Genomic DNA, 19,441 nt, shown 5'->3' with positions numbered 1-19,441 from the left:
AGATGTGAAGCCTTCCCATGAATGACAGCACGTGCCCTGGGAAGGTCTCTGCGCGGGGAGGCGGAAGCCCGGTGTCAGGGTGTGGTGGGATTCTGTCTCTGGGCGAAACCCGGGGTTTTCAGACTCCCTTTGGGAATCCTTGGGCCCCTTGCACTCCCAGGAACCGAGAGACTCCTAGCTGCTTGTGGAAGTCATGAGAAGGAAAGTGCGATTGCCCCCCAGAAGTGCAGATGGCTCTGTGACAGAGGCACGAACAGTGTGCGTGGTGGCCTGAGAACTCTGGAAGGAAGGAGGCGGAGTGACTTCAGGGCACTGCAGAAAAGGTTCTCATGTGTACTGCCTTGAAGAGAGTCCCAGCAAACATCAGCACATCCCGCAAATATGAGAGAGGTCCTGCAGGAGGCCTCTTAGACAGCAGAGAGCAGAGACAGTGGAGGGAGAGTGAGCTGGGCTCGCTAGGTGCAAATCCTGGCTTGAGCCTGGCCTAGCTGGGCAAACTTGAACACGTTGCTTAACCGCTCTGGGCCTTGGTTTCCTTCTCTGTAAATGGGAATAAAAATATCACCTGCTTCAAGCGTTGTTGTGCAGATTAAATGGGTGATGTGTGTTCAGTACTTAGCATAACAGTACTTCTAGAACTTAGTAATCCTCAGATGTGTTTAGGTGAGCATGTGGAGGCTGATGTCTGGAGCCGGGCTGGGTCTCAGGCAGGTTCTCTGGGAAAACTGTGCCAGCAATGTGCATACCGGAATAAGAACACCATTTTCCCACCATTTGTAGGTGGTGATCTGTGATAAACACTAACGTGGGTTTTGATTGTTGCTTCACACAGGGGGCTCGGGAGCTGCTGCGTAGACCGCTTCCCACTTCGCTCCCCACCCTCCCACTGAACTCTGACCACATCTCCCTCTTTTATGGTGTGGCTGAGTTCCGGGGTGAGTTGGCATTTGGCCTCTCTTTTAGTCCTGTGGACTGGCCGGTAAGCCGAGGGGTTTACTGCAGCCCCCCCTTGGCCGATTCTGTTGCTGAACTCACAGGTCTCAGCCTTCACACCACAGGTGCCCTGCAGACGAGATTATTTTCCTTGAATAAGGTTGTTTATGGCCAGTGACTTTTATCTTAAGACCTTGTTTCCTGACCCTTGGAGAGAAATGGCAGCTGGAACTTACCGAACCTGCCTTTGCCCCTGTGATGTTATAACTCTTGAGGTAAACCACACGCACCTCTATCTTCACCCCCATCTCCCTGTACCCCGATTTATACTTCTGCTGCTGATTCATTAAAGTAGCTATCAGCCCGGGATTGTCTGACAGCTGGGACCAGAACAAGCTTTCCTAGTTAGGAAGAAGCATCAAAACCATTTATTTTTTGATGGGAAAATTTCAAGCAAACTAAGGGGATAGTAAAAAATCCAAGCTAAATTGTAGATAAGTAAACAAAAACATTATCAGATTGTACATTTTCCTGGACAGATTTATTTTCTGCTTTGTAGGCGGTCAGCAAAATCAACATTTCCGTGAGTTTTTTTTTTAACTTAGAATTGTCACAGTAAGTCTGAGAAGCAGGTTTGAATCCAGTTGCAACAACTCAAGTGAAAGAAACAGAACAACCCCCTCAACATTACTTAATTCACTTTTCTTTTTTATCTTTTTTTTTTTTTTGAGACAGAGTCTCGCTCTGTCACCCAGGCTGGAGTGCAGTGGTGCAGTCTCGGCTCACTGCAACCTCCGCCTCCTGGGTTCAAGCGATTCTCCTGCCTCAGCCTCCCGAATAGCTGGAACTACAGGTGCCTGCCACCATGCCTGGCTAATTTTTTGTATTTTAGTAGAGACGGGGTTTCACCATGTTGGCCAGGATGGTCTCGATCTCCTGACCTCGTGATCCACCCTCCTTGGCCTCCCAAAGTGCTTAATTCACTTTTAAGACACTCATTTTGAAAGAGTGATAGAAATGTGTCATCAATTTGGAGTTGGCTTCATCCTTTTCCTTCAGTCTACCGGTCAGACTTCAGTCAAAAAGCAGGAGCCAGCCAAGGTATTTCAAATGGAGGGACATTAATACAGGGGATTGTGACACACAGGGTGGAAGAACTAAGAAGCCAGATGGCTGCATTGTGAAGCTGGCATCACCTCTAAGGCTGAAGGGACAGTGGGGGTGATGATGATCTCAGAGTCAGGAACAGAGACCGTGGGTTAGAGACAGGAGATGGAGCCTCTACAGGAGACGGAGCCCCTACAGGAGACAGCTCGAGAGGCAGAGAGAGGGGGAGAAATCCCTGGCTTCCCTCCCGCCGATGCTGCCTGTTGACTGACCACCCAGAAGCAGAGGGCGAGGGCGTCTGGGAAGTGTAGCTCTTTCTGATACAGAGCAAAACAAGAGAAGGAGAGAGAGTAGATCTGAGAGACCTGAGGCAGTTGATTGGCACACCAAGGTGAGATCTAGGCTGGGGTGCAGGGTGACCCAAAGCCAAGATGTCGTGGGATTCCATCCTGCCCTCATCCAAGTATACACACACAGATTCCCACCATTCTATCCGATGCGTATTGCTTATATGTAGGCTGTAAAAGTAGACAAGCCACCGTCTACCAGTTGTTTCCATTATTTCAGAGACAAGGGTAGAAGTTACATGAAGACATTGTAAAATATAAGACATGAAAGAATTTAATTGTTTAGTTGTATGCATTCACGTGGGCTCTTAGCTATCCCAGGGTCGTTCAGAAATCCCTGCCAGGCTGTTTAAGCTCCATTTTCTCAACTCCCCATGCTAGCCGTGAGTTCTGTAGGAGTCAGTTCTCTGGAACTTTCCAGAAAGCAGAGCCAAGAGCCCATCTCTACAGAATCCACCAGTGTCTATACATGCATCGGTTCTTCTCAGCTAATCTGTCTGCCTCTGGTGAAGCAATATATTTCTGCAGATTAGAAGGGAAATCTAGTCTCAGTTTCTCATAGTAACCCCTCTGTATGCTGTCTTCTTGATTCCCCTTATCTCTGCAGACCAAAGCCCAGGGGAGTCCCCAGTTTCTGCTCTTCCCTGACCCATCTCCCATCTTCCCTGAGGCAGTGAGCACGGAATGGAGCCCTCAGGATGGGAAGTGGGAGGGGAATGGAGGAGAAATAGAGGGTTAGTGATAGAAAGAAACATTGATTAATATCTCAGCCTTGCAACACTGATTTTTCTATAGATGTTTCAACAGAGACATGCACACTGGCTACATTTAGAAAAGTAACGCTGTGCAGAATGAATCAGTATGTCCTCATGCCAGGATGGATGGATATATTTAGCATGTCCGTGTGTTTGTGAGCCTTGTCTATTTCTCTTTTTTTTTGGCTGGTTCATAGACCTCACTAATATTAAACTTACGGCCCCCACCACCCCCTGACTGAGCTATCTTTTCCCCCACCATCCACCTAACACCACGAATTTCAGCCTTTGCAGCCAATATCTCTCCTATTTTTGGCTTAAACTTTTTTTCACCATCCACTTCACTCTACCCTCATCAGTCTCAAAGCCCATCTCTGAGAGATGTTTTATTATAGCTGCGTGACTAACTCCGCCAGTGTGATGGCCTCCAGGAGAACCCGCTTATGTCTCTGGTTCACAGTTTTGACTGTGGGTTTGGTGAAATGTGGAATCTTTGGTAGTGAGGATCCAATCTTCTCTAGGCTCCTCAAGTGTTAAAGTCTAGTTTCTAGACAGCCACAGGATGAATCCTCCACTCAAAATCATTGCTTTAATTCCACTTAGAAAATGTTAATTAGACTCCTGTTGCCTGTGGAGTGCACACACGGAAGTGGAGCCATTTCTAGTCCAGTTGAGAAAGTGAGAATTACATGGAATTAGAACGGTACCAAGCAGGTTACAGCATTGCTGCAGAGTCATGTGGGAGGCTGTGAGGGATGGAGAGGGGAGTGTGGGCTGGGGGCATGGGACAGATGTTTTAGGCGAGAGGCCTCACCTTTGCTGTCATTGATTCTGCCTCACCATGTGTCAGAGACTGTTCTGGGCCGGGGGTGCACCAGTAGACAGGGAAACAAGTCCTGTGATCCTGTGGTTCTCATGGACAAGGGTAGGGAGTGGGATGGAAAGGATGACATAGAATAAACACGTAAATAAAATAATCTCTGGTCACTGGTCAGGACACTTGCCATGTCTTTGTCCGTTTTGTGTTGTTATAAAGAAATACCTGAGACTGGGTATTTTGTAAAGAAAAGAAGCGAATTTATCTCACAGTTCTGCAGGCTGTACAAGCATGGCACCGGCATCTGCTCAGCTTCTGGTGAGGCCTCAGGAAGCTTCCAAACATGGCAGAAGGCAAAGTGGGAGCAGGTGCATCACATGGTGAGAGAGGTAGCAAGAGACAGGGAGGAGGAGCCAGGCTCCCTTAAACAACCAGCTCTCGAGTGAACTCAGAGCAAGAACTCACTTATCGCTATGGGGAGGGCACCAAGCTATTCATGAGGGCTATGCCCCCGACACCTCCCACCAGGCCCCACCTCCAACACAGGGGTCACATTTCAACCTGAGGTTTGGAGGGAACACATCCTAAACCCCATCACGCCGTGAAGGGCTGGCCACGTGGTGATGCAGGGACAAGCATGTCGGACAGCAGGAATGGCACTCGCTAAGACCTGGAGCTGGGGATGACTTTGACATGATCATGGAACTGAGCGAAGCCAATGTGGCAAAAGCACAGTGAGGAAGGGGCAGAGGCGAGAGGTGAGGGCAGAGAAGAGACTGGATCACAGAGGAGCCTGTTGGCTGCAGCCAGGAGTCTGGATTTTGTTCCCGGTGCAGTTGGCAGCCTTTGTGATCTTGAAGGAGAATGGCTGTGGGGCAATCTCTGGTGCAGCCAGTGGCTCTGGAGGAGCTGTCTCGGGGCAGAAAGGGCTCTGAGGAGCTGGTTATGGTCCAGGGGAGAGGAGGAGCTGTCTCGGGGCAGAAAGGGCTCTTCTGCCATAGTCTATCATAGTCTAGGGGAGAGATGAGGTGGCAGCGTTGGACACAGGAGAGAACGGCAGACATGGGTGGGGGGAGTTTGGGTGCACATTTTTTTAAATTGGGAGGTTTTTTTTTTTTTTTTTTAAAGATCTGGATGTTGAACAAGGCGGGAAAGGGGGCAGGAAGTCAAGAATGACTGTCAGCTTTGCATCTGGAGGAGCTGAGGGGATGACAGTGTCCTTGGCCGAGATGGCACAGCTTGGGGAGGGAACTTGTTTGAGGAAGAAAATCAAGAATTCTATTTCGGACAGGCTAAATTTGAGCTTCCTCCTGTACATCCACGTGGGGATAATGAGTAGGCAGTTGGGTATGAGTGGCGGGGGGGCGGGGGGCGGGGATGAAGGGTTCATTTGGAATTATGTGGCAATTAAAACCTCAAAGCTGGCTAAGATCACCTAAGGAATGGTATAAATAGAGCCGTGGCCCCTCCAGGATTTAGAGATCAGCGGGAGGTCATTGCAGAGGTCAGGGGGAGAGACCAGGTCAGCGCGCCCCATGGGGGCCAGAGTCCAGGGCATGTCCAGGAGGAGCGGCCCTGGTGTCGGGTGCTGCTGAGGGATTTGGTCCAGTCAGGGCAGGAAAGTGGCCATGGGTTCGGGCTGCAGGGACTCCTCGGCTGCCTTAGTAGGAGAATCTCAGCCGAGTGACAGGAGGGAGGCCGACTGGAAGGGCTGGAAGAGCGTGTGAGACAGGAGGCAGATACATGGGCAGTGGCTGGAGGGGGATGAGGGCTTTGCAGAAACAGGTAAGATTTGGAGAGAGAGATGCTGAAGCCAAAACAAGCCCCAGCAAACCTTGTCCTCCCAGCCATGGCATCTGTGATGAAACTGAGGCTGTCTTCGAGGGCCGAGTGCTTCTCCCGCTCACGCCTTTCTGACAGCTGCTTTGTACGGACTTGGTTCATTAACCGTAGAAATGCAAAGACTTCTTCCCTGCACTTGTTTCCATCCATCTGATCTATCAACCCTCATCTCACTGGAACCCCGAAGCAAGAGCCCAGCATAGCATCCGCCACCCCTTTATCCTCAGTGACTCTGAGGCCGCAGGACCACGCCCGGAGCTGTTTCGGTGCCTGGTGAATCTACCTAGCGAGTCCTGGTAGGGAAGGTGGCGCCCTCCTCTCGCTAACAACTTCTTTCCCAGAACTAAATGAAGATGATACAGTCTGCCTTTGGCAGTACCCCCTTCCAAAATAAAGAGAAGCACAAAATTAGCCAGAATTAAGCCAAAATGGCAGAATTAAGCAGCTGCACAATCGGCCACCCAGGCCAGGTGGGCCGCGAGGAAGTCGAAAGCCGCTTCTCTGCCCTGGCCCCCGTAGTGCTCCAAGATGGCAGTGGCTGGTGTAAGTCATCTCAACCCAGAAGTGGGGCAGTGGCTGGGAGCAGACTGGCTGTGAGTTCTGACATTCTCATCGGCCATGTTCCAGCTGTGGCTTTTAGCCCTTGCTCAGCTTCGCTGAGTCTGTTGCTCTGCTGGGATGCAGTGACCACAAGCACCCAACCCTCAGCCTCAAATGACACGGTGCCTGGGCAGGCATAGTGCCCTGCATATAGTAGGTGCTTAATAAATGACAGCAGCCACATTCCGATTTCTCACCGTCATTTTACCAATGTGGCGGTAGCTGTCCATCATCCTGTTGGTGCAGCCCTGGTTGCCTCATGAGTCCCTCCCTCCCACCCTGTACCTGGTGTTTAAGTGACATCACACAGGGCTACACACGTCCAGTGGGAAAGGGTTTTCTCCTCTTGGGACTAAAACATAACACAGAGAACTTAATAGATGCCAAGGAAAATTCAAAACACCTCTATGAAGTGGGTGTTAATTAATAATCAACATTAGTTATTTCACTAATCACTAACCAATTGAAAAAGAATAGTGTTGAAAAATTAATCCAAAAGAAGAACATGGAGAACAGAGAGGTTAAGTAACTACTCTAAGACCACACAGCGGGCCAGTATCAGAGCTGGGATTTGAGCCCAGGTGTTCAGGCTCTTTAATGGCTTTTGCTGGCCTGAAATGCTGGAAGCACCTTTCCCCCAACCTTCCCTGCCAGCCCCTGATGTGGGCAGCGTGGAGAGCTCCAGGGGCTGGGAGGAGGCCCATGTGGCTGGAGAAGGGGGTGGCGGGGACAGCAGTGGGACTGAGCTCCAAGAGGCCATGAAGGCGGCAGTTTGATTATTTGGCATCTGTGCCGAGTGACCCGTTGTGGGGACAGGGACACAGTGGGGCAAGGTGCCTGCTCATGTTCCAGGGGAAGGAGCAGATAGCAGGCAAGGGAGTCGGCCAGTGCACTGGGGATGAGGATGCTCAGGAGGAAAATAAGGCAGGTGGAGAACATGGTGTATCCAGGAGGGGCTGGGCGGCCACCAGGCTTCAGTGCGAAGTGGCATTTGGGCAAAGGCTGGAACGTGAGAGTCAGGCTAGCAGGGAGAGCAACACGTGTGAAGGTCCAGAGGCGGGCACTGGTCTGCTCTTTAGAAACAGCGCGAAAGCCAGGGTGTTACAGCAGGGCATGAGAGGCAGGCAGATGGTGGTGGCAGCGGCATCAGGAGGCAAGAGGCAGTCAGGTGGCCCTGTGACAGCATGCCGCTTTACTCCCCACCGAGGGGCTTTCAGCTGGGATGCGACATGGGGCCAGGGGTCCACTTCGGGGGGCATCGGGCTCCTTCCGGCCAAGGACACCTAAGTGACAGTCGCCGGCAGACTCTGGAGAGACGTTTCGCCTCCAGTCTATCCTTCCTACGGGACATTGTCCATGCCAGCAAGCCAGTGTCTGGGGGAACTTCTGGGGGCTTTCCAGGAGCCGCGGAAGCCCTCGCAGCCCCTGTTAGTGGCATGGCTCAGGGACACATCTACGCGGGGACAGGGGCTCCGGGCACCGTGTCTAGGTGGGGACGGGGGCTCCGGGCACCGTGTCTAGGTGAGGGACGGGGGCTCCGGGCACCGTGTCTAGGTGAGGGACAGGGGCTCCGGGCACCGTGTGTAGGTGAGGGACGGGGGCTCCGGGCACCGTGTCTAGGTGAGGGACGGGGGCTCCGGGCACCGTGTGTAGGTGGGGACGGGGGCTCCGGGCACCGTGTCTAGGTGAGGGACGGGGGCTCCGGGCACTGTGTGTAGGTGAGGGACGGGGGCTCCAGGCACTGTGTGTAGGTGGGGACGGGGGCTCCGGGCACCGTGTGTAGGTAAGGGTGGGGGCTCCGGGCACCGTGTGTAGGTGAGGGTGGGGGCTCTGGGCACTGTGTCTAGGTGGGGACGGGGGCTCCGGGCACTGTGTGTAGGTGGGGACGGGGGCTCCGGGCACTGTGTGTAGGTGAGGGTGGGGGCTCCGGGCACTGTGTATCCCGCCTTCCACCCACAGCCGCGTGGGGCTCTGTCTCTGGTTTGAGCCTTTGTTTAGCACCATCTTGGTGGGGGGCTTCCCTGGCCTTCTCAGCCGACAGGCCAGCCCCCAGCAGGACTGCAACTCCCATCCCCTTTTTTTATAAAAAGTAAAAGTATATTTTTAGCAGTTTATTTTTTCTGTTTCTCCCCTTTTATTTATTTATTTTTAATTTTTTACAATTTTTGTGGCTGCATAGTAGGTGCGTGCATTTGTGGACTTAGGACCGCCTGACCCCATGGTGCTTAGGACTGCTGACCCGTGTACACACACAATGGGTGTATCTGGATGAGGTGTGCCCCCTCCCCTGCAGAATCTGACACATGTACACACACAATGGGTGTATCTGGATGAGGTGTGCCCCCTCCCCTGCAGAATCTGACACATGTACACACACAATGGGTGTATCTGGATGAGGTGTGCCCCCTCCCCTGCAGAATCTGACACATGTACACACACAATGGGTGTATCTGGATGAGGTGTACCCCGTCCCCTGCAGAATCTGACACATGTACACACACAGTGAGTGTATTGGGATGAGGTGTGCCCCCTCCCTTGCAGAATGTGAGCTCCAAGAGAGCTGGTTTTGTTTTGCTTTGTTTTGCGTTGCTGTAGCCTTCAGAAGCCAGCAGGGTGCCTGGCACAAAACAAGTGCTTGGATAAATATATGTTGAGTGAGTTGAGTGAGCCAGTTCTCCTGGTGGAATTTGGCTGAAATCTCCTCCTCGTATCAGATTGAGGCTGGTGTTAGGATGTAGGAAATGGCCACTCCTGAAGTCCAGGACCACAGATGTCATTTAGGTGCCTCCGTCCTGCTCCGTGCCACACTCGGGCCCTTCTCGTTTCATCGATCTGCCTTCACACTGTGCCCCCACTCTGGGGTGTTCTCTCATGAAGACACGTTTGTCCTGTTCTGTGTCCCCAGCTTCTTGGCACCTAGTAGGTGCTCAATAAATGCCAGTCCGATGAACCAATATCCAGAAGAAGCAATGAATGAATAAATGGAGTAGAAATAGTCCTCTCTGGAGCTGGAAGCCCCACACGGAGGGCCTCATGAGGGTCTGCAGAGACTGGCCATCCTGAGGACCTCTGGGACCCTCATGGGGAAACCTGACACCAGAGCAAAGCCACACTGCACCAAGGTGGCAGCCAGGGTTTGGAGAAGAGTTCCCAAAGCGTCTCAGGAGCTCGGGGAATCCCCTGCATCCCCCAGGGCTCTGTCAGTTTGTCTTGGTGGCTTGTCCCCGTCCTCCTAAAAATGCCCTGCAATGTATGCAGCTGGTTTGCACTCACAGTGAACTGGTGGTGGGCGGTGGGTGGTGGTGGTGGTGGCGGGTTGGGGGGGCGGGGGGAAACTGAGGCTCTTGGAAAGAGACCGTTAGAAATGGCGAGGCCCAAATGGGCTGACAGCCCAGCGGGGCGGGGGGAGCAGTGTGTGAAGGCAGATCTCGGGAGGGCTGCGCAGCAAATACCCAGGGCTTCTTCCCAGGAGGGCCAGGCCTGCCCAGGCTCAGAGCTGGAGTAAACGTGGGAAGATACAAGCATGGTGTTTCCCTGGGGCCCATCTGGCCCCAGAGTGAACTGGCGAGGGCCACTGACCGCGACACCCGTGTTTCATGGGGTTTTGTTCATGTTTTGGGGAACTCCATTTTCTCCGGATCCCAGGTTCTTGTGAGAGTTCCCATAGCAACAGTGAAACCCCCAGATGTCTGTGGGGGTGCAGGGTAATTCCAGCTTCTGAGTTCACTGGGAGCCTCTTCTGGAGACAGCAGAGAGGATGCCGAGTTTATTCAGCTTAAAAATGTAGATGAACCAGCACGTGAGGTCGCCGTGCCTGAAACACGGGCCGGGAGGAAGACTTCACTTTTTAAACACAAACAAAACATCCACCAACCACAGCGCTTTGCAGAATGAAAAGTGGAGGCTTTCCCCACCCTCAGTTAAAGTGGTTCTGTTTCAAGGCCTTTCCCAGAAGAAAGGAGCTTTCAGAGGCAGCAAAAAAGGTAGCAGTAGGGCTGCCTTTGGGAAACTGGCAAAAAGAATGTAATCGGCCTGTCTGCCTCCTCCTGCGGGGCCACACCTCTCCCCCTGAGCCTGGGTGCCCCCCACCCTTTCCGCCTGCCTCTTCCTGCGGGGCCCCACTCCCACCACCCCCCCAAGCCGGGGTGCCCCCACCCTCACCACCTGCCTCTCCCGAGGGGCCACACCCCTCCCCCTGAGCCTGGGTGCCCCCGCCCTCACAGCTTGCCAGTCTCAGCAGGGACTCCCTCGCCTCCCCCCTGCCAGGCTCCTCTTTCCAGCTCAGGTTGAGTTGGCAGCGGCCTCAGGAAACCATGTTAACCTTCTCTTGGACGCGTGTGTCCGACCTCATGACTTGCGAAGGCTACAGGCCTTTAAGACTCCAAAACTAAATAAAAATGAGTAAAAGGTGGTCGGGCACGGTGGCTCACGCCTGTAATCCCAGCACTTTGGGAGGCCGAGGCAGGCGGATCGCCTGAGGTCAGGAGTTCCAGACCAGCCTGGCCAACATGGCAAAACCCCGTATCTACTCAAAATACAAAAATTAGCCCAGCATGGTCGTGGGCACCTGTAATCCCAGCTACTAGGGAGGCTGAAGCACGAGAGTAGCTTGAACCCAGGAGGTGGAGGCTGCAGTGAGCCAAGATCCTGCCACTGCACTCCAGCCTGGGTGACAGAGCAAGACTCCATCTCAAAAAAATAAAAATAAATAAAAATGAGTAAAAGGCTAAAAATCAATGGAACTGTAAAATAATAAAATAATAAAAAATAAATGACCAACCAGTTCCAGCCCAGGAGGAAGGCGTGTGGGTCCCCCATGGCTCGCTGGGGCCAAGACAACCACTTGCTTTAGGACCTGGGTCATCTGTGTGGCCCTCGGATGTCAGGGGACATGGGGGGCAGGCCCGTGGGGCCGCAGACATCGGGGGTATATGCCGTCGGAAGGGGCAGCTCCCACTCCCTTCTCAGTCCTTTCCTGGAGGCATGCGTGGCCAACTCTTCCCATTTTTGAAGGAATGTGGGTCTTTTATATAAAAGACCCAGATTTTAAAATGTTGACCACGAAGTTACCACGTGTGTGTGTGTGTGTGTGTGTGTGTGTGTGTGTGTGTGTGTATGAATGAAAGGAAATGACAATGAAATTCCAGCATTTTGCAGCTGGTTTTCCAAGCGCCCAGGAGTGGCTTGGGGACCCCAGGAAATGTTTTCTGTGACTGTTCCCAGCGTGACTACCCACCCGCCCGCTGTGGCCATTTCTACCCAATGTCATTTCCCATGTGTTTCCTCCTGCAGGCTGCCAGGGTTCGTGGCTGGTCACTGCTGTGAGCTTCATGGGTCTGGGGGCCCAGTCCTCACTGTCAGGGTCCCAGTGGTGACTCTGGGCTCGTGAGACCTGTCAGAGGGGAGGGAAGGGCCCACAGAGGGCAAATAGGTGAGAGTTGAACCCTGGGCACTGGGGATTAAGCACCGCCCCTCCAAGCAGGACAAACGGATTGTCAGGAGGAGAGGACAGAGCCAGGAACCCGGCTCTGTCCTCTCTGATGCAGAAAATGGGCCTGGCTGATGGGGGCCACCTTGCGACTTTCCCAGAGGGGTAAGTGAAGGAATTTGGACTCCCGGGTCTGAGTGCGCTGGTTCACTGGAGTCAGCAGTCAGGACCAGAGCCTGAGGTTTGGAAGCGCCCGGGAGGGTGTGGACTCTGGATTTGCGTTCTGAACAGGTGTCCACTTCCCAGCTGTGTGATGGGCAAGGATGACTTCCTGTGCCTCAGTTTCCCTCTCTGTAGAATGAGGCTACTTCTAGAACCTACCTCCTAGGCTTATGATGGGGATGATATGACTTAAATGCAGATAAAACCCTGAACCAGTGCTGGGCACACAGGGCAACATCAATAAGCCTTTTCTGTTATATACAAAGGACCTGGGCAAAAAAGGCACAGGAGGGAGATTCAATTTTTCAAAACAAGCAAAAAGACGAAAGTCACATTTGCATGAGAACAGAGTTCTGCTCAAATGCTCGATGAATTTGGAACCTGCAGAGGAGAAGTGGCAGGTGGGGGGCTTGTTTATGTCATAGCTCCCCCATTGGGAGTGCCGCCTCTGGAAGAGCCCTGTTGGCAGCACGGAGGTGGGTGCCCTGCAGGGCGGTGAGGGGCTGCTCTGGAGTGACCGGGCTGAGTCAGAGCCAGCTTGGTGCAGGGTATAGGATGCACGCCCATGGGCACAGGCTGCCCTGCTCAGCCAGGCCTCTCTCTGTCCCCACAGCATATGCGAGAGGCGGCTGAACGGCGGCAGCAGCTGGAGTTGGAGCATGAGCAGGCCCTGGCTGTTCTCAGTGCCAAGCAGCAGGAAATTGACCTTCTGCAGAAGGTAAGTGGCGGGCAGCTGGGTGCAGTGTGCGAGGCAGGGAGTCCACGGGTGGGCCGGGGATCCCTGGTGTGGTGGAGCGGCCGACCTGCAGCCTCGGCTCCCAGGCTGCTCCCTCTCTCTCCTTGCACAGAAGAATTCAGAGTCATTTCTGCTTTCCTGCTCTGGTGTTTCTTAAGTAGACCTGTGTTCACGTTTTATAACGCGAAAGCAGATGCAAAGCTCTAACCTCTGATGCTGGTGAGGTTGTCGGGAAAAGCACACGTGTAGAGATGGCTGGCAGGGTGTGAATTGCTTCACCTTCTGGAAAAAGCAGTGTGCAGCATCTGTTTAAACTAAAAGGGCACACAGAAGGTGACCCTGCCACCCCCATCCTGGACGATGCCCTGCAAGGAGTACAGGAACCAGTTCAAAAGGAGTTTTGTTTTCTTGCAGTGCTGCTGTGTGGCAGTGGGGACAGGGACTGGACCCAATTGATGCCCACCTAAGGGTGATGGCTGTGTGCACCATGGTCCATCCACACCAGGCGCCGTGTGATGTCAGCGAAAAGGATCATGGTGGTTTGATTCTGCTGTCTTGAGGCTGTTGCATGATGTGTTATCAAGTGAGAAAACTGAGTTGCAGAGCAATATTTATAGCCGGATCCCAGTCAGAAAGGGAAAAGGCAAGATGAGTAAGACAGAAAGGAAAAGAAATCAGGAGAGAAAGGAGAGAGGCACCAGGGAAGGAGGGAAGGAAGGACTGAGTGATTTGGGATTTTTACCTCCTGGGCACCTGTGATGGGTCTGGGGACTGAGAAAGGTAACCTCGCCCCACTCCAGTCCTCAGCCACGGTCCTGCTGTCTCTCTCCAGATAGGTAGGAGGGTGGTGCTCCCGGAGCCTATGGGCTTGGGGTGCCCCCAGGAAGAAATCAGAAGGTGGGGACCTGTGAACAGGTCTCATCTCATTTCCTTCCAGAGCCCAGTGTCCCCACCCAGCCCTGCCCTCTCCTCCTCCTGGCAGGGCAGCCACCCCTGTGGCCAGAGTGCAGCTGGCTGGTCTGCAGCCTCCCGCCCGGCGCTGGCTGGAATGGGCCACTCCTCTGCCCTAGGTGGCCCCTCGATCCATCCGACAGCTTATCCAGGTCTTGGATCTCAAAATAAAGGGCTCACAGTCATTCACCCAGCCTGGGGGGCGATAGGAATCTGCCGGAGCAGCGTTTCTCCTCCAGAGTTTATTAGCAGAGCTTGTGGAAACAGGTAGATACGTTCTGATGCCATTTCTCTAATCATTTAGCATGAGATCGTATTAAGGATAGATTTCATTAAGCCAGCGCTGATGGGACCTTCACAGCCCTTATTACCTGTCATAATAAGGTGGCAGGCACCCGGAGCAGCAATATTTCATTAGATGTTATCCGCAAGGGATATTGCTGGGACACGGGCAGGAATATTACTCTTATGTTCTCCTGCCATGTCTCAAGGACCTTTCCCGTGGCCGGGCGACGCCTGATGGCACCTGCACTTATTCGTCACACTCCAGAAGCCACGTCCCCAGGCGGGGACCGTCTGAGACAGATAATAAGTCTGTAGAAACACAGAGACTGTCCAGGAAGGGGAAAGGATGTCTCCTCTCAACAGAACATTCTCTAGAAGCCTGGAGTTATATTTACTAAGCATTTGATGCCAAGGAGAATGACCTGGAACCGACTCTGTTATTCCGCGTCCACGATCTCTTCTGTGTGCTGTCCAGTTCTCATGGTGTTCTTTATTCCCCCGCACTCACCGTTGTCTCTGTTTTGGACACACTGATGCTTCATTAGTGGGGCGAGGGGCAGAGGGAGAAAAACTGGATGAAATATGAATGGGCCAATTTTGTAATTTCTAGAGGCTTTGATGTAGTTTTTAAGCATGAGAAGAGGAAGTCTGACTCTTGAGTGGAATGAGATCCGGGACTTCTTTCCAGAGCTCATCTTTGCATTCAGTTTCCACGTGGGTGGTCGTTGCACTGCACTTGTGACCAGCTCCGTCGTACTGTCATTCAGCAGGGGTCGGCCGTCTGCCCCTCCAAGCAGCCACTCAGCTGCTGTTCCAGAAGCAGGAACACAGCCGCGAGTGGGACACGGCTCTGCCCTCCCAGGCTAAAAAAGGAAGATGAACAAGTCAGTGAAAAAGCGAGTAAGCCCAGATGATGGCAAGGGGTGAAGGGAGTTGAGAGGCTGGAGTGGCGGATTGACGGGGCCGTGACTTTAGATACAGGTGACAGTTCAAGGAGCAGATGACACCCACCACGCCGAGGGCTGGGGAGGGAATGTGCGAGGGTTAGGGAGCAGCACACACAGGCCCCCTTGGGAACCAGCCCAGCGCATCCAGGGAAGAGGAGGAAGGCCGGGTAGCTGGGGTGCAGCCAGGGAGGGAACAGGGGTTGAATTTGGGCCTGAGGCACAGAGCTGGAGTGCTTACCCCACCAGGCAGTGGTGCCTGCACCATGAGGCACGGATCAGCTGAAGACTGGCCCTCATCCCCCTACCAAGATAGAAGTCACCAGTCGTCTTTGGACTCTCCAAGACCCAAAGATGATTCTGATGAGAGGGCTGTGGAGCCATCTCAAAGGAGTGACCCTCTTCTCTCTTTCTGCAACCCCAGCTCTTTCTTGAACCTGCCGTCACGGGACCCCACCCCCAACAAGTGGCTTTTGTTAGTGTCACCCCCATGCATGAGCTTACGGTCCAGTGGGTAGTTCTCTGTCCTCGTTTTCTTTGACCCAGAGGCCCAGTTTGAGCTTATGGCCTCCAAGGATACCAGCCTCTCCTGGTTTCCTTCTCCACACCAGCCCCTCTACACATCACAGGTGACTCTAAGACTCAGTCCTGAAGTCACATCCCTTCTCAGTCTATACTCACTGTCTCGTGAGCTCGCGTGGATGCGTGGGTTTCAGCACCACCTCTGCGTGGTAACTCCCGGGTTTAGACCCGGAAGCCAGACGACGCCACTGTGCCCCAATTCCTTTACTCACCCTCTGCTTGACACCACTGCTTGGGGGGCCTCAGACGCCACGTCCCACACAGAACTCCCCTCTGTCCTCACCAACACCTGCACTTCTGCTGAACTCCTTGAGCTCCGTAAACGGCAGCATCTCCCGTTTTTGTACAGCTCTTCCTTTCCCTGGAGTTAATTGCCTTTTTTGTTTGCTTGTTGTCTTACTTCTCTGTGTACCCATCATTCCTTTGTTCCCCAATACCCTGCTGAAGCTGTAAAATTCCTTTCAAGAGAGTCTCAGTCCTCCGGGGGGCTTCTGATTCCATTTTCCCCTTGGAAACGCCCGCCTGGAGCCCCTGGCCTCTTCCTTCAGTCCGGATCCTGGAAATGCCCCTCCCCACCGTCGGCGGGTCTCCTCCCTGCCTCTTTGTGCTTTCATCCTCAGCTTCCTCCATCCTATAATGTTGTTTTTCTTGATGTGCAATGTGAAGCAGGAGTTTATTTTTCCTGAAATACAGGTGGATTGTGCCACATTGTGCAGTACTTAGAAATTCCTTGGTGGGATCAGCCTCACCCCCAGACCTGACCACCCTTGAGAGGGTGCTGGACATTCAGGCGTCTAATATCAGGGGCCTGCATCCCAGCACCTTGTCCAGAGGAACCTTTCTCCTAGGTAGCTCCACCTGTCCTCCTGCCCTGCATGGCGGTCCGGAGGAGCACGTAAGATCATGTGAAAGGGAAAGCATTTGTTAAATCGGAGAAATAAACAAATGCGTGAATGACGAATGAGTGATGAAAGTGCCCAGGGCTCTCCTCCCGGAATCCAGGGACAATGAGCTCATGCTGCAGCCCTCATCTCTGGGACCTGAGCAGAGACACAGTTTAAAAAGGCAAAAGGCAGCCAAGCCAGGACCCACGCTGTCTGCTGGTAACCTCAGGCTCTCCCGGGAGACGCGTGCTTCCTGGAGACCGGGAGCAAGAGCTCATTCACAAATCCCTGCATCCATTCACTCAACAGACGTTTACGGAGCGTCTCATGTCAGTGAAGTCCCAGCAACACAGCAAGGAGTGGGACGGTGTGAGAACAGAATGGTCATGACGATGGTAGAAGCGACTCTGGGCACAAATCCGCTGGTGCAGCGTGTCCGGGCTGGGACCCGGAGTGCAGGCGTGGCCTCCTTTGAGCTGCGCCACCTCTGCCGCTCCTCCCGCTCCCCATGCTGCAGCTGCTTCCTCCTCTCCCTGGACCGTGCCAAAGCCAGTCCCCTCTTGGGGACCCTTATCGACAATGCCTGGTCCCCAGGTTGTTGCAGAACTGGTTCATTTCTCTCACTGAGTCTCCCTCAGACCAGACACCACTCCATGCCCAGACAGAGGGCATGTCGCCCCATTTACTGATGCCAAAACATGCCTGCTCGCTCATGTGGCTGTTTGCCGACTGCCCACCTCCACCTGTTGGCACTTCAGCTCCGTGAAAGGCACATCGGACTCGTAGGACATCGCCTGACACCTAGGAGCTCCCCAGCAAATCCTGGATGGGCGAAAGTGCTCGAGGGCACAGAAGGAATTGGAGATGTGACGAGGTTCCGTCAGTCGGGGCAGTAGGGTCAAAATCCCACGGATAAGATGACCGACGATCAATTCTCATTAACATTCAGTAAATGCCTGTGGAGTGAATCAATGAATAGTCAGCCCTCGTGTAACCTGCGGGGCGGAGGCACCATTGTTTTCTCCATGTGACGGATAAGGAGGCTGAGGCTAACATGCCCGTGGTCCACTTGAGACCTGATTCCGAAACCCTGAGGCTTTCTCTCCAGGTGAATGGTCAGCCTGGAGTCCGGCTGCGCTCCGTTGCTTCAGACTTTCAGTTTCTCGTGTAGGTTACATCCTTGTCTTGTGACAAGTGGCAGTTATGATGATCCAGTGGTGTGAGCTAAAGGGCTTTTCCGTATTTATAATTCATCCGCAGACTTGACCGATTTTACTTCGGTCTACAGTTCCTCTTACTGGTAGAATGACCGCTTTCAGTCTTAAGGCTATTATGTAACGTGTGATACTAAGAGAAGCTGAGCTCACCGCCCGATGCATAGTTAATGCTTTGACTGAATTTGCTGTGCTGCCCTCAGATTGTTGGCCTCGGTTGTGTGTGGATGGCTGCGGTGGGTCATAGCTGACCCTCTGTGTTAGTTTCAGGCAGTGTCTGCCCTAATCCTGTGTGCTCCTGGAGTATTAGAAAATGCCCATCAGCCCTCAGCTCTGCGGAACTCCTGTTTTGAAGGTCCTTGTAGCCCTCGGCATAGTTCCTTGAGTCTCACTGACTTTTCTGCAGAGCTAACGTTTCATAATGCCCACGGAGGCCCCTCACTCTGCTCCATCTAAGCCAATGCCCGTTGTCCCGTCACAGTCGCCAGGGGCCTGGACGGCTTATTGCTCTGTGCCCCATCCAACCTAGCTAGATGCCCAGCACTTCGGCCACAGGGAATCTGCCCTCCCTTCTGTGAGCGCCGTCCCCCCAGATGCTGCTGCTGCTCCTGCCACCGGGCCTGCCCACCTCCCGGAGAGCGGATCCTCTGGGTAACAGGCCTGTTCCTCAGGCCTCTTTCTCCAGCGTTGGGAGCTCCAGTCTCCCTGCTCTGCAGGAAGCACTCTCCGTAAAGGTCGCACTTTCCCTGTGTTGGCCCCTAAATGAGCCTCGCTTAAGCTGTTGCTTGGATTTTGTAAGAATTCAGCGCTGCCAATTTTAACAGTCTATTCTGATTGCCCAAATGGCCCAGTTTGCAAGTAGCCTGCAAAAATGCACTGGTTTTCATCTGAAGCTGGAAGCGAAGTTGTACTGCCAGCTTGGCTGAGTTTTAACAGCCTGCTGGAATATTTTTTGTTTTGTCTTTTTTTTCAATCCTGCCAGTTGAAAACTATCTTTGATTCAACTGAGTCAATGGTGGCATCATTTATATAATCCCTGTATGTTCCCTGCTTGTTTGTCTCTTTTTCTATTTTGCTATTTATTGTTGCTCTTGCTGGTTTTTGCTTTGAAAGGAACAGTTTTCGGCCTTCGACGGTTGAGCTGAACTCGAGAATGGTATAATTAACGTGCTGTGTTCCAGTCACTTGCCCGGCTCTTAAAACTCTCATTGGAAATATGTGAGAATGGAACGCATATGAATGAACTCTATAGAAACCTCAGACGACTCTTCATTTTTAGCCCAGGGAATGGCAGATTTCCCCTTGGCTGGGGAAGCCAAGCTCTTCCCTGTTTTCAGCCCACGGAATTTTGCGAATGAGAAGTAGAAACTGTTAAGATAATGTTCACTTGCTTATTTATGATGTTGAATCGTCCATCACTAATTATTCTCCAGGCAGCTAGAGGAAATATTTCTCTGGAAACTGAGAATTCTAAATGTAAGTCGCAGCGTAGCGTATGGATTCTTTATTAGTGTTCCACGTTTTAAGAGCTAGGTGCACTCTGGTGTCAGAAAATAATGCTTCTTAGAAACCCCCATTTTCCTGCTCCACGGGGAATGTTTGGGAGATGCTGATGTCAGTGTGAGGGGTGCACAGTGTGGACTGTGCTGCAGGCGGGAGCCTGGTTCGTCTTTTCTTCTCTGTCTCATTACAGCCTCAGGAAACCAACCTCCAGTGTCCGCACTTTAGGAAGTGTCCCATGCTTTCACAGCTGACGATGATGTTCGTTAGCACTCTTGGTTTCAAGCGACAGAA

General features: G+C 52.8%; 1 protein-coding gene across 10 annotated transcripts in view; it reads left to right on the top strand.

Annotated features, from left to right (window-relative positions):
- Positions 1-19,441, top strand: part of RIMBP2 (RIMS binding protein 2) — a 325,580-nt gene that overhangs the window by 229,876 nt on the left and 76,263 nt on the right. For all 10 annotated transcript variants that reach the window (XM_055096371.2, XM_055096374.1, XM_055096373.2 and 7 more), the window contains one exon: positions 12,665-12,769. In XM_055096371.2, coding sequence (XP_054952346.1) covers positions 12,668-12,769 — 102 coding nt within the window. In that variant the 5' untranslated portion in view covers positions 12,665-12,667. The remainder of the gene's footprint in view (positions 1-12,664; positions 12,770-19,441) is intronic.

This window comes from Pan paniscus, chromosome 10 (genome assembly GCF_029289425.2).
Source record: "Pan paniscus chromosome 10, NHGRI_mPanPan1-v2.0_pri, whole genome shotgun sequence".
Lineage (NCBI taxonomy): Eukaryota > Metazoa > Chordata > Mammalia > Primates > Hominidae > Pan > Pan paniscus.
Note: the sequence above shows the minus strand (reverse complement) of the source record. Positions and strands in the feature narration are given on the sequence as shown.